Source organism: Periplaneta americana, chromosome 14, assembly GCF_040183065.1.
Source record: "Periplaneta americana isolate PAMFEO1 chromosome 14, P.americana_PAMFEO1_priV1, whole genome shotgun sequence".
Lineage (NCBI taxonomy): Eukaryota > Metazoa > Arthropoda > Insecta > Blattodea > Blattidae > Periplaneta > Periplaneta americana.
Window position 1 is genome coordinate 31118862 of NC_091130.1, and position 13437 is coordinate 31132298.

General features: G+C 34.2%; 1 protein-coding gene across 12 annotated transcripts in view; it reads left to right on the top strand.

Moving 5' to 3' along the window:
• Spn (Spinophilin) overlaps positions 1–13437 on the top strand; it is a 595298-nt gene that overhangs the window by 524470 nt on the left and 57391 nt on the right. For all 12 annotated transcript variants that reach the window (XM_069845172.1, XM_069845171.1, XM_069845175.1 and 9 more), the window contains 5 exons: positions 2242–2416; positions 3011–3163; positions 4493–4753; positions 9124–9291; positions 12800–13114. In XM_069845172.1, coding sequence (XP_069701273.1) covers positions 2242–2416; positions 3011–3163; positions 4493–4753; positions 9124–9291; positions 12800–13114 — 1072 coding nt within the window. The remainder of the gene's footprint in view (positions 1–2241; positions 2417–3010; positions 3164–4492; positions 4754–9123; positions 9292–12799; positions 13115–13437) is intronic.

A 13437-nucleotide genomic window follows, 5' to 3' on the forward strand; every position in this document is an offset into this window, starting at 1 on the left:
TAACAATTTACAAGTTATGGATAGAGTTGGGATGTGGGAATATTTTCGTAAGGAGAAATTTATCTGGGAATATTCTCCGATGATTTTTGGGAATACTTCGAGAATAGGTTTTTTTTTTTATTATTCTTAATTTTATTTACTTCGGCAAATGTTGCAAGTGGCAACTCAAAGGAAACAGAATGTAGCGAGTATTGATAATAATAGGGTTACCATATGTCAGCATTTATGCGGACATGTCTGCTTTTTGACAATAAAAATAGTCGTTGGCATACATTTTTGGAAATCCTCTAATTTGTCCGCGTTTTTCATATTGAAGTCTTATTTATTAATTTTTGTTTCATTTGGTCTCATGTTGCTGTGATCTTGGAGAAATATATTGCAGTGTATGTGATTGTTAAATGTGTAAATGCTGTACACCTTTCATTTTGTTAATTGTAAATAGCAGTGAATTTATCAAGCAAGTTATTAATAATTCTATGAAAGACTTGTTTCAGTGAAATTTAATTTCTGACATTTTACATGCAAACATAAGGAATTGTTAAAGAAAATTAGATCTAGTGATAAATATGCAAAAACTACAGAAGTAATATAAATGACGAAGTCGGTACAAGAAGTTCGTTGGTGTGAGGAATGTGTCAGCATTTTCAGATTTCAGAATATGGTAACCCTAGATAATAATCACGTGATTATTTCCACATTCGAACAGTAGGTTGTTGAACTGTTGAATATTCATTATTATAGAACAGGTCATTTTTTCGCCATCAACACCCCTTGATTTATTACTGGGTGAACAATCCTTCATGTGCCCTTGCTTTCACAGCTTGTGGGTAGTTGATGGAACTAGCTGCTAAGCCTCCCACCTTCTTTGCAATGAAGGTCGTGTCAGGCATCAGTGTGAGTTGTACTCTTGTAAGATAAGCACGTGTTCTTTAGGCGACATATTATAGTGTATATAATACAGTGTGTTAATTAAATTAATATGGCTCAATTCAGGTATTCTACTCCCCAAAGAGTATTCATGTAAAATTCATACGAGCGTACAGAATTGGCTCGTGCTGTATATGAGATTATTTCAAAAGAGATTTCCTGATATCGAAGTTCCAAATCGAAGTTCGATTCAAAGTGTGTTATTGTTTATTTTTAAGTGTTTATTAGTAATAACTTACACCACAAACTGTAGGTAGATTTTTAAAGTGTTTATTAGTAATAACTTACGTGACAAACTGTAGGTAGATTTACTGCAGATAACCTGGCATCTGTTCACCCAGTAGAAATAATCAACTGCATAAATAATTAGAAGTTCAACCTGTTCCTGAATACATATCCTGCTTAGTGAACAAATTCTATGGATCTCTTCATAAAGATACTGATGCTCAACATTATGATCTCTGCAAAAAATCTACAATCTGTCCATTTTCGATTAAAACTATCTCAAGATTTGCTTCTATAATATAAACTGTTCTCTAAACAATTCGATATTTCATAACTTGTACTTTGTGAATATGTTTAGTATTGGTGAGGAGTCTATCAGATTAATTTCTATGTTATTTTTTTTATATATTACTCTGTGTATTTTAACTTCAGTGTGAAATAGCAGTAAAATTGATAATACATTTTAAAAAATATATATATGAGGTGGAAATATTGTATTTTGTAAACTCTTCGTTACAGATACATTTGTATATTTGTAAATAATTTTGATTGAACATTTTTAACTTTTCCTTTACTCAACAATAGTCACGTGTTTTGTTGCTAACGCAAGAAGTTGTACATCTTGATTATACAACTTTTAACACTGTATCACTTCGGAATGTGTATGGTAAGACTTTCCTGTGTTAAATTTCAACGTATCTCGTTAACATGTTTCGACCTATTTATGGGTCATCTTCAGAACTGGTCGTTGTTGGTCTTGGCGCCACTTGTTCTGTTTCCTGTGAACAGAAACACACCCTCATAGGAAACAAGTGGCGCCAAGACCAACAACGACCAGTTCTGAAGTTGACCCATAAATAGGTCGAAACATGTTAATGAGGTACGTTGAAATTTAACACAGGAAAGTCTTACCATACATATTCTGCAAGAAGTTGATTAATTTATTTTTGCCTCTTTTCTATTTTGCACATTTTAAAGATGAAAGTAAAGTGTTCCGGATTTTCACTTTTTAAATATGGCAACCCTACATGTCTCCATCTCAGAAATAGAAAAAATTTATCTTGAGCACGTTTTGCACAAATATTTCAGATCTAGGAGTGAGATGAGTGTAACAATGGAAGACTCCATGACATCGAGTCATATTGGATCTCAATCCGGATCAGAGTCTGGTCTTTTGGGCTCGGTGAGCAGCCTTAATGACCAGGATGGGATTACTGAACAAGAGCCGAGAACGGAAGACTTCATTCCTCAGCCAGGAAAAGTGGTGAGTTTTGTGATTTAGGTATCAAATCAACCCACATTAGTTTCACTTCTGTCTTTGTACGAAGTGTGAAAGAGAAAGTATTATGATGCTGCAAAAAATCAGTTTCTATATTTTCGCGGAAATACACGTTTCCATTATCACTGGTACCGAAAAACAGTTTTGGGCATTCCGTCTGTCTGTCTGTCTGTGTACACCAATTTCTCCTAAATATTGGTCGTAGTTTGTTTGTATTCAGCCCTCATGAGTCAAAATACACAATAGTGCTTAACTTCAAGAACTGTCAGATGATATTCTTTGTGGGACTCTAGCATCTGATCTTTTTGTTAGTGTGAAAAATATGCCTTAAATTTAGTTTGAGTGAGTTTCTTTTCACACAAAATGAAAGTATTGAAGCTTTAATTATTGTTAATAGGCTAATACTGAATTTGATAGTTTTGGAGAGGTTATTTTTTCTCTATTTTATTTGGAAAAAATATGATAGGACTTAAAAATTCTGTGATGCTCTAAAAGTTATGCATTTCTTTGTTTATTTGTATTTAATAATATATATATATTAGTTTTTTCTTACATTTTCATATTTTTGTTTTATTGTAGATTGTAGTTGAGAATGGTGTTCATTATTTCGAAGATGGTCATTTTTGGATGGAAGTTCCTGGTTTACCAGAGTCAGAAGAAGAAGATGATGTAGATTACCCTATTCCTGTCAAGAAAAATACGAAAGTTACATTTAGTACTGGACCAATCAAGGTGAGAGACAACATTTATCGTGTAATGAACATTATACAGTGTATCTTCTTTTCTAATTTTCCTGTAATATAAATTGTAATAATTTGGGGAAGATTTAATATTGTGTGAAAATCTGGCAAGTAGCTGATGTTTGCTTCTGGAATGAAATATGAAAGGAAAACTTCTAATCTTATGGAAAGGGACTAAAGTGTTTGCTTATTTTTGTGTAAGTTTGATATTTATGCTTATTTTTGTGTAAGTTTGATATTTAAATCCAGGTATTTGAAATTACCCGTACTGTGTAACAAGAGTTGTCCACATGGACAGTTATTTTCATCTTTGTATAATGAATTAACCGAATGTTTCAGCATATCAGTGTTTTCTAGCACTTTTAAAATTGTGTTCAGTTTTTCAATATAAACGAATATATTTTCCCGTTTTCAAGTGTTTCTGAGTTGATTTTATTCCTCATGATATTTAAGAAATGCTTCTTACAAACATTCTCCCACTCTCTTCGGCAAATGAAAAACCTGCTTACTATGAAACATGTTCTTTTTGTAGAATGAGTTAATTTCAGGTAGTTTTGGTAGACAAAATTTTCCCTCAAATTTCATCATTGGTTTGTTAATTCATTCTCTTAGACATATTAGGAAATTTATCGGTTATGGAATGAAGTTAATAGATTTGTGTAACTGATAAAACAAAAATTGTAGAATATCTCTTATCCAGCACCAAAGTGACCAGGTTAGTTCCAGCTAGAGATTTTGCCAGATTATTGAATAAATACCGGTATATACAAAAAAAATTCGTATTTCATGGTGCCAAATGTTGAAACTGCAGCTATGTGAAGTTTATTTTTCTATCACATGCTTTTAACTGAATAAACATAAAAAACGGTGTGGATTTTCTTATTAAAATACATTGCACAACACAAATAATACATTAATTTTAGGTTCGAAATAAGACACTAATTTTAGGTTCGAATGTTCACTGAAAATTAAATGTGGGAACACTCATGGCCCGAACATAATTAAATAAACATAAAAACTGTGTGGATTTTCTTATTAAGACACATCACACAACACAAATAATACACTGATTTTAGGTACCAATAGTCACTGAAAATGAAAGCTAGTGCGAACTTCCTAATGTGGCAAAACGGACAGCCCAGATTGTGGCAATATGACAGATTTAAACTTTTTTTTTGGCCTAGCCAAAAGTGCTGTTGTTTTGGGTTTTCCGGTTATTTGGGTGCCGGTTACGAAGGATTTTACTGTATGTTGAATTATTATATTTTAAGATTAATTTTAAAGTTAATTAAATATGTGAATACATTAATATTTGTGACAGGTATACAGTACATTCTCTGTGAACGATTACGATCGACGCAATGAAGATGTTGATCCTGTAGCTGCTTCAGCTGAATATGAACTTGAAAAACGTGTGGAAAAAATGGAAGTTTTCCCAGTGGAGCTGACCAAAGGTCCTGAAGGACTTGGACTCAGCATTATAGGAATGGGTGTGGGTGCAGACGCGGGTTTGGAGAAATTGGGTATTTTTGTGAAGACAATCACAGAGCATGGTGCTGCTGCGAGGGATGGAAGAATTCAAGTTAGTAGTGTCTTCTTTCTTTCTTTTTTTTTTTTTTGTTTCTGATACGAAGATTTTTTTTTATAATGGAGTTAAAAATGCTTATTTCTTATTTCTGCAATCTGGTTGCTTGTTAGTGAACTTTGGAGATACAATTGTTAAATGTGTATTGTTAGTAGGATCAAATAAGTGAAATTATTCTTTTGTAATATTCCTTATGCTTCAGTGTTGTCCATGAAAATTTTTATTGCTATTATCTTCAGTCGTAGATATGTTATAGTTCTTGCACATTTGAAAATTGAGCTACAGATTACGTAACTACTTTATCCTTGCAGGTTTTTTTTAAGGGGTTAGGTACAGCTTACAGCAGTAAAATTTTGGAAATATTCAACATTTTTTTCCTCCAGTACTGTATTTGTACAATAATGAAAATTAGTATGTGTAAAACACTGTCCTGCTTTAAGAAAAAAAATATATTTTTACGATTTATTTATCCCCCCCCCCTCCCCCAAATTCAGTTCACTTAGTAGTGATGGCATTTCCCACATAACTCGAAAACTATCCAACATTCTGTGATGAAATTTTTTGTGTGTATTTATGCATGTCTTATCTACAATATGATGCAAAATTACTTCTCTACCTTTAATAGATTGTCTGATAAAAAATAAATTCATTTTAAAAAATGGTCAAATATCAGTATTTTCTTCTAACACAAAATAAAAAAAATATATATATTATTTATTAAGAAATGCAGTTGAAAGAGCATGATATTGTAAACATGAGTTTCAGCAATAAAATAAAAGAGAGAACATGAAAAAGTTAACAAGTTTATGAGTTATGAGGGAAACGCTTCATCACTGTACAGTAAACTGCCACCATTTTGAATTATGAAAAAATATATATACATAATTTTTTTAAATCATAAAAGTATTTTTTTCATATAGCAGGACAGTGTTTTACACATACCAATTTTCATTATTGTACAAAATACACCTAATGGAGGAAAAAAAAAATGTTGTATATTTCCAAAAATTTTACTGCTGTAAGCTGTACCTAACCCCTTAAGGAAACAGACTACACCTTAAAACAGATCTATCAATGTGTAGTTGAGAGGCCTGCTATTTAGAAAATTGTCTTCACTGACTCTTAACTAAATACTTAATATTAGCTTAGTTGATTGATTGGATTTTTAACACTTTACAATGCTGTGCTCCGTTTTTTAACATTTTCCTGTCTTTTTTCTTTCCTTCCTTCCAGAATTTTATATCTGGTTATTACTGTTAACTGTTAAGCTAACCCACAGAGACATTAGCAAGGCCGTGATTTTGTTTACAGGATGTATGATGCATTTGTATTGTTAGGATATAAAGTTCTAACATAACGGAATGTCTTTTGAAGATGCACATTTTAAGATGCCCCATACAGTTCGACTGTGAGGAAGCTAGGAATTTATATGGATTGCCACCTGGAATGGAATGAACAAGTGAATCTCACTTCCAAAAAAAATTTTCGATTATTCACTCATTGAAGCAACTGAAATACTTTCTTCCTTACTTACTTACTGGCTTTTAAGGAACCTGGAGGCTCATTGCCGCCCTCACATAAGCCCGCCATTGGTCCCTATCCTGAGCAAGATTAATCCATTCTCTATCATCATATCCCACCTCCCTCAAATCCATTTTAATATTATCTTCCCATCTACGTCTCGGCCTCCCTAAAGGTCTTTTTCCCTCCGGCCTCCCAACTAACACTCTATATGCATTTCTGGATTCACCCATATGTGCTACATGCCCTGCCCATCTCAAACGTCCGGATTTAATGTTCCTAATTATGTCAGGTGAAGAATACAATGCGTGCGGTTCTGTGTTGTGTAACTTTCTCAATTCTCCTGTAACTTCATCCCTTTTAGCCCTAAATATTTTCCTAAGCACCTTATTCTCAAACATCCTTAACCTATATTCCTCTCTCAAAGTGAGAGTCCAAGTTTAACAACCATAAAGAACAACTGGTAATATAACTATTTTATAAATTGTAACTTTCAGATTTTTTGACAGCAGACTGGATGATAAAAGCTTCTCAACCGAATAATAACAGGCATTTCCCATATTTATTCTATGTTTAATTTCCTCCTGAGTATCATTTATATTTGTTACTGTTGCTCCAAGATATTTGAACTTCTCCACCTCTTCAAAAGATAAATTTCCAATTTTTATATTTCCATTTCGTACAATATTCTCGTCATGAGACATAATCATATACTTTGTCTTTTCGGGATTTACTTCCAAACCCATCTCTTTACTTGCTTCCAGTAAAATTCCCATGTTTTCCCTAATCGTTTATAGATTTTCTCCTAACATATTCACGTCATCCGCATAGACAAGCAGCTGATGTAATGTGTTCAATTCCAAACCCTCTCTCTTATCCTGGACTTTCCTAATGGCATACTCTAGAGCAAAGTTAAAAAGTAAAGGTGATAGTGCATACTTTCTTCCTGATAAACTAAAATTAATCCTTGTACAAACACTCATGATACCACACTTCGACTATTGCGATGTTATATTAAGTAACCTAAATGCAAATTTGAGCAGTAGGCTACAACATGTGCATAATGCATGCATCCACTACATTTGCAATATTCGTAAGTATGATCATGTTCCCTATCTTTCAATCTCCGTCTTAGTTAAGGCTAAGCGATTGACAAGTCATGCATTCTCTTACTCGTATTTCAAATTCGACACACCACTACTCCAGTCTACTTGGCTTCTTGTTTTCAAAATTTATCTGCATATCATCAGCTAAGTACCAGGCCTCATCACAACAACTTGCTCATTATACTTTGCCACAAGACATCTTTATATTTTTCATCCTATACAGTTTCAGTTGCCAGAAATTGGAACTTGCTTCGGTGTGATGTAAGGGGTTGTTGGACAGTGACTTCAAAATTACATAAATTCTTGATATTATTATGATATTATTAGAGGAGGAAAATTTGTTCTGATGCCGGGGATCGAACCCAAGTCCTTGGTTCTATGTATCAAGAGCTCTAACCAATGAGCTATGCCGAAGTTCAACCCACAGCACCAGATCGAATCCGCCTCCTCCAGTGTCTTTCCCTTTGTGGCCTTACTCCAAATTCGACATGTATGTTGACATTTATATTAAGACAGCTGCCATTATACAAGGAGCGCACTCAATTGAGTGACTTGGTGGCCGGTATTCCACAGTAAAATGCACTGTTGCTCGAAAAATCTACGTAAAGATTAATTTTTGGTCTTACAGAATATATCTGTTATGGTAACAATTGATACTGGAGGAGAAAAATTCGTTCTGGTGCCGGGGATCGAACCTGAGTCCTTGGTTCTACCTCGGTGCTGGAGCAAATATCAATTGTTACCATAACAGATATATTCTGTAGGACCAAAAATTAATCTTTGCGTAGATACATAAATTCTTGCTTAATAATTACTGATTAATATTTATTACTTATAATGAAACTTATATCTGTCCATCCTTATTATTAACATTAATTTGTTTAAATAGAATACAAAATCCCTAATAGCTAAATCCCATTACAGTAATATTATTCTCATTATATCAATATATATTTTGATCCCTATAAACATAGTTCCTGTAAACTACTTTTAAATTAATTCTCATCATTTAAGAAACTAGCTAATTCAACTTAATTATAATTATATGCACGCGTATATTGCATATAGATTGAATTGTATCATATTGGCTCATAAATTATTACTTTTTCGTATAGACCTTATCTCAAATTAAATAAACACACACTAGTCGTTAAAATTTAACTCAAGGTTACTGCTGTAGGCTCTTTAGTGTATTGTAAATATTCATAATTTAAATATGTATGTCACTATTGTATTGATTAAGGCTGGTTGAGTGGAAGAGAAGGCCTTATGCCCTAACTCTGCCAGCAAAAATGAAACATTCTACATTAAATTTCATTCTTTGGAATTAAAGTTTTCTCCTTCAATCATATACATGAAATATTTGTCATATGACACCAGAAACAAGATCCTTTAACTGTTCATCGAGATTGGTAGTTACTAGATAGCTTCTTACTTCAATTGAGGGGCTGGGTGCAAGAAGGGCATTTTAGAGGATGTGCCCTTTTGAGTAAAACGCTTTGTGTTCTCTGATCTGCTATGCATATGATCACCAATTTGTAGTTCAATACTGTGATTATAGAGGTCAAGAGTACCCAAAATGTAAAGGCGTGCATAGGTAATGTCATTACGGTTTGAATTTTCAACATCAATTTTCTCAAAACTTGCATTTGAGAGAAGTGCCTTTCTTGCACCCAACCCCTCAATTACTATACCTATTTTATCTTACGGAAATATTTCACGTTTCGATTGTACCAACAGGTGAATGATCAAATAATAGAAGTTGATGGCAAGTCACTGGTGGGAGTTACTCAAGCATATGCTGCATCAGTGCTCCGTAATACCTGTGGTCTTGTGAAGTTCCTCATTGGTCGAGAGAAGGACCCACAGAATAGTGAAGTAGCTCAGCTGATCAAACAATCTCTGCAGGTTGGTACACTTTATGTTGACGTTTGCGTAGTTTAATATGTTGGAGAACATTATTATAATATATAAGTATGTTTTTATTTACAGAATTTACATTTCCTACATAAAGTTTCAATTAAAGAAGTCGATAGAGTTTCATGCATGATCGTTTGTTGACACAAATGATATTCAATCTATCCTAGGTTTTCATCCAGCTTCTTTGTCACATCTCTTGGATGAAAACATTCTTTCTAATTTCTTTTGACATTAAAAGCAATTATAGTTGTTGATGTTGTTATTAAGACTTGGTGTTGTAGGACTGTGTGTTAGTAAAGTGTTACTAAGGTTGTGCGAGATTTCCCCCCCCCCACCCCACCGGAACAAGAGATGAAAGATCCAGTGTTGTCTTAATGAAAAGATCTGATCAACCATTGATTTTCCTCTTTGAAATCCACACTGACACACTTTAATTTTCTCCTCTATGACTACTGACCCACGCTTTAGGAACCAGTTCTATAGGCCATTTTGAGCGTAAAATATCATATGAACATGTATCGGATTATCGTTATTTAATGTGTAACACTTTTATTAAGCCGCCAATGCTTATCTACTATAATAGTCATTTACATGAATAAGATTTTTACATGAACGTTTTCGATACCATTTTTTGTATCATCTTCAGATGCATTATAATTAAAATTAACAATTAACATTTGTAAATGATTGAAAACCTAGCCATTGGTGTGTGTGTTCTGTGCACTTCTTTTCGTGATTAAGTGTGTGATACATTTATGGATGTCGCTTGTACTTGTGTGTCTACTAGTAATTAGTGCTAATAGTAATACTAAGCTTACTTGATATCAATTTCTAAAATGCAATATAAAACTTATAGTATAACACCAATATAAAAACTTTTATAAAAGAACACTTGTTTGGTCGTTTTTGTTATTCTGTCTTTGAGTTCTGTTGTGTCTTGCCTTTTAATGGAGCGATTATAAGTGTTCTCTCTTTGTTTTTATATAAAACTTATAGTATAACACCAATATAAAAACTTTTATAAAAGAACACTTGTTTGGTCGTTTTTTTTATTCTGTCTTTGAGTTCTGTTGTGTCTTGCCTTTTAATGGAGTGATTATAAGTGTTCTCTATTTGTTTTTATATAAAACTTATAGCGTAACACCAATATAAAAACTTTTATAAAAGAACACTTGTTTGGTCGTTTTTGTTATTCTGTCTTTGAGTTCTGTTGTGTCTTGCCTTTTAATGGGGCGATTATAAGTGTTCTCTCTTTGTTTTTATATAAACTTCGTAATACTAAAATGCTGAATCGTTGTGTAAGAAGCAATTTGTAGAGCACTTGTTTTAATCACTTGATTTTTTACGAAGTGAACTGGGGTAACTTACGAATTATTAATTTCACTTTTGCACTGTGTGTTGTTGTTGTTGTTGTTGTATAAAACCTTATCTACTTTTTACTTGTCACGTAACCACATGTTAACATTACCATTTTTGAGTTCACTGTTGTCCACTATTTCCTATGCAAATTCGATCGTCTAACAGGTTGAGTTACAATTTGGTTTGATGTCGAGCTCCGTATTCAAGCAAAGCCAGTGCTTCTTACACAACGATTCAGCATTTTAGTATTATGAAGTTTTATATAAAAACAAAGAGAGAACAGTTATAATCGCCCCATTAAAAGGCAAGACACAACAGAACTCAAAGACAGAATAACAAAAACGACCAAACAAGTGTTCTTTTATAAAAGTTTTTATATTGGTGTTATGCTATAAGTTTTATATTGCATTTTAGAAATTGATTGATATCAAGTAAGCTTAGTATTATTATTAGCACTAATTACTAGTAGACACACAAGTACAAGCGACATCCATAAATGTATCACACACTTAATCACGAAAAGAAGTTCACAGAACACACACACCAATGGCTAGGTTTTCAATCATTTACAAATGTTAATTGTTAATTTTAATTATAATGCATCTGAAGATTATACAAAAAATGGTATCGAAAACGTTCATGTAAAAATCTTATTCATGTAAATGACTATTATAGTAGATAAGCATTGGCGGCTTAATAAAAGTGTTACACATTAAATTATACCAGCTTATCGGTAACAAAACAAAAATGAAATCGATTATCATTAGTTTGAAATGTCATACTGTGAATCAGGTTTTAGAGTTGCTTGCATTGTAATACAAACATTGGAACGTAAACTAAATGGAAGATTGAACAGGGAAGAAGGGAAAGGTAGGTCTGGTGATTATCAGCTGCTCTCATCAGGGACAGCCATTCCGAAATACAGAACACACTCACCATTCACATCCGTGCAGCCAAATGCATTAAAATGGAAGGAGGGATATTTGAAAATTTGCTTCCAAACTGAGGTATGTTTATTTTATTATTAATACAGTATTTTGAATTAATATTTCTGTGTATTGTGACTTTTATTTCAAAACAATAATAATGTTACTTTTATTGACAACAATAATGGCTTTCTATTTTTATGTTTAAACATTCTCGTCAACAATGGGTATTCTACACACCAACACAGTATTCATTATTGCACTCCACAGACGACAATGACAATTCACTAGGATTATTGAGAACAACAATGTACTCCTAATCTCGACTAATGTTCACAAAGCACTATTTACAAAACAAAACTGTCAGTTCTCAGTTCACAGTTCGTTTGCCTTGGCTACTTCTTCTTGCTCATTCACTCAAATTCACAGTATATCAAACCCAAGACTTCTAGAGACAGGCCACTGAACTTCGAACTCAAGACTTCTGGATGTGCCGCACTCGCCTGGTCGCTGCCACAGTTGCGGACCCGCTCAAGTCGAACTCCGGTCTCGAAGGCTGACTTCCTTGCTTGCTCACGGCTGCTTCACAAGGCTGACTGAACTTGCTGTCCAAACTAAAACTGCGTCGGCTCTTCTTCGCGTCTTCTATTTATTACTAAATCATAGTTCCAGAATGTACTGCATCCAGTATCTTCCACCCAATCGGCTTGCGTCGCTTTCCAGAACCATCTGTTCGGGATGTTTCACCTCGCACATCGCAGCGCCTGCAGCTTTGCGTCCCCTTCTCTCCTCTCTAAGCCGTGCTCAGTGCCCACCGAAGCTGGCTTTCGTCTCCCCTCTCCACCGCCTGTCTTCTCGCGCGCCCTTCCTTCTGCGGGACGCGTGCTCGACTCCCGAGGCAGCGAGAACTTTCGAGCATGGTTGCCACAGTATTTTAAGTTAATAGTCCTTGGTTTTGAGCAGAACTAACTGCCATTTTCATCAATCAGCTGTAACTCCTTAATGGCTGGTAATCGGACCCATGTTTATATAACAGTTTATGCTCAAAATGGCCTACATAACTGATTCCTAAAGTACGGGTCGTTAGTCATGCATTACTCTGTATATTAAATAGAGATTCTATTACTAAATTTTTCTCGAACCTTTAATTTAATAACTAATGAGAAAGACGTTCCTGTATCTGGTGCTAACTTTACTTTCCTGTTACATAGGCTGATAGAGAACGAGAGGAACAACGCCGACAGATGGAGCAACAGCAGCAACAACAGCAGCAGCAGCCACCTCCACGAAGTTCCTCACGAAATCTCCATCATGGAAGTGATGGTGGCATTACTTCGCCTGACGGGACTCGGTCAGAAGACAGCAGCCTTACGCTACCTCTGACAGGCACTTCACCTACAACTTCTTCATCATCTGAAGGGCCAACAAGTCCCCCAGGAGCCAACGACAGTGTCTTCGATCACGACGCTCCTAAATCTCCAGCATTATCAAATGACGTTGATGCCTTGAGGCTGCTTTTGCAAGAGGTAATTTTGGTGTAACATTTAAATTGTATGTATACACTTCTGTTACTCGCTTTATTGTCCTTCTGTTTGCTGAATATGATTAACAACACTTCTCTATAATGTAACTTGTTTGTTATGAAAATGCTTTCTTTATTTTATATTGCTGTAATGTGTTGTTTCAGATGTAAGCTAATGTTTGTGCCGTTGGAGTCACTTACCTTAACCTTTAGGAGCCATGCGTCCGTTGTAGTGGCTAGCTAGTATTATGGTCAGGACGTGATATAATATGTTATAAATTGTACATTATATATAAAATACGTTGATCTGTAAATTTTATTCATGAT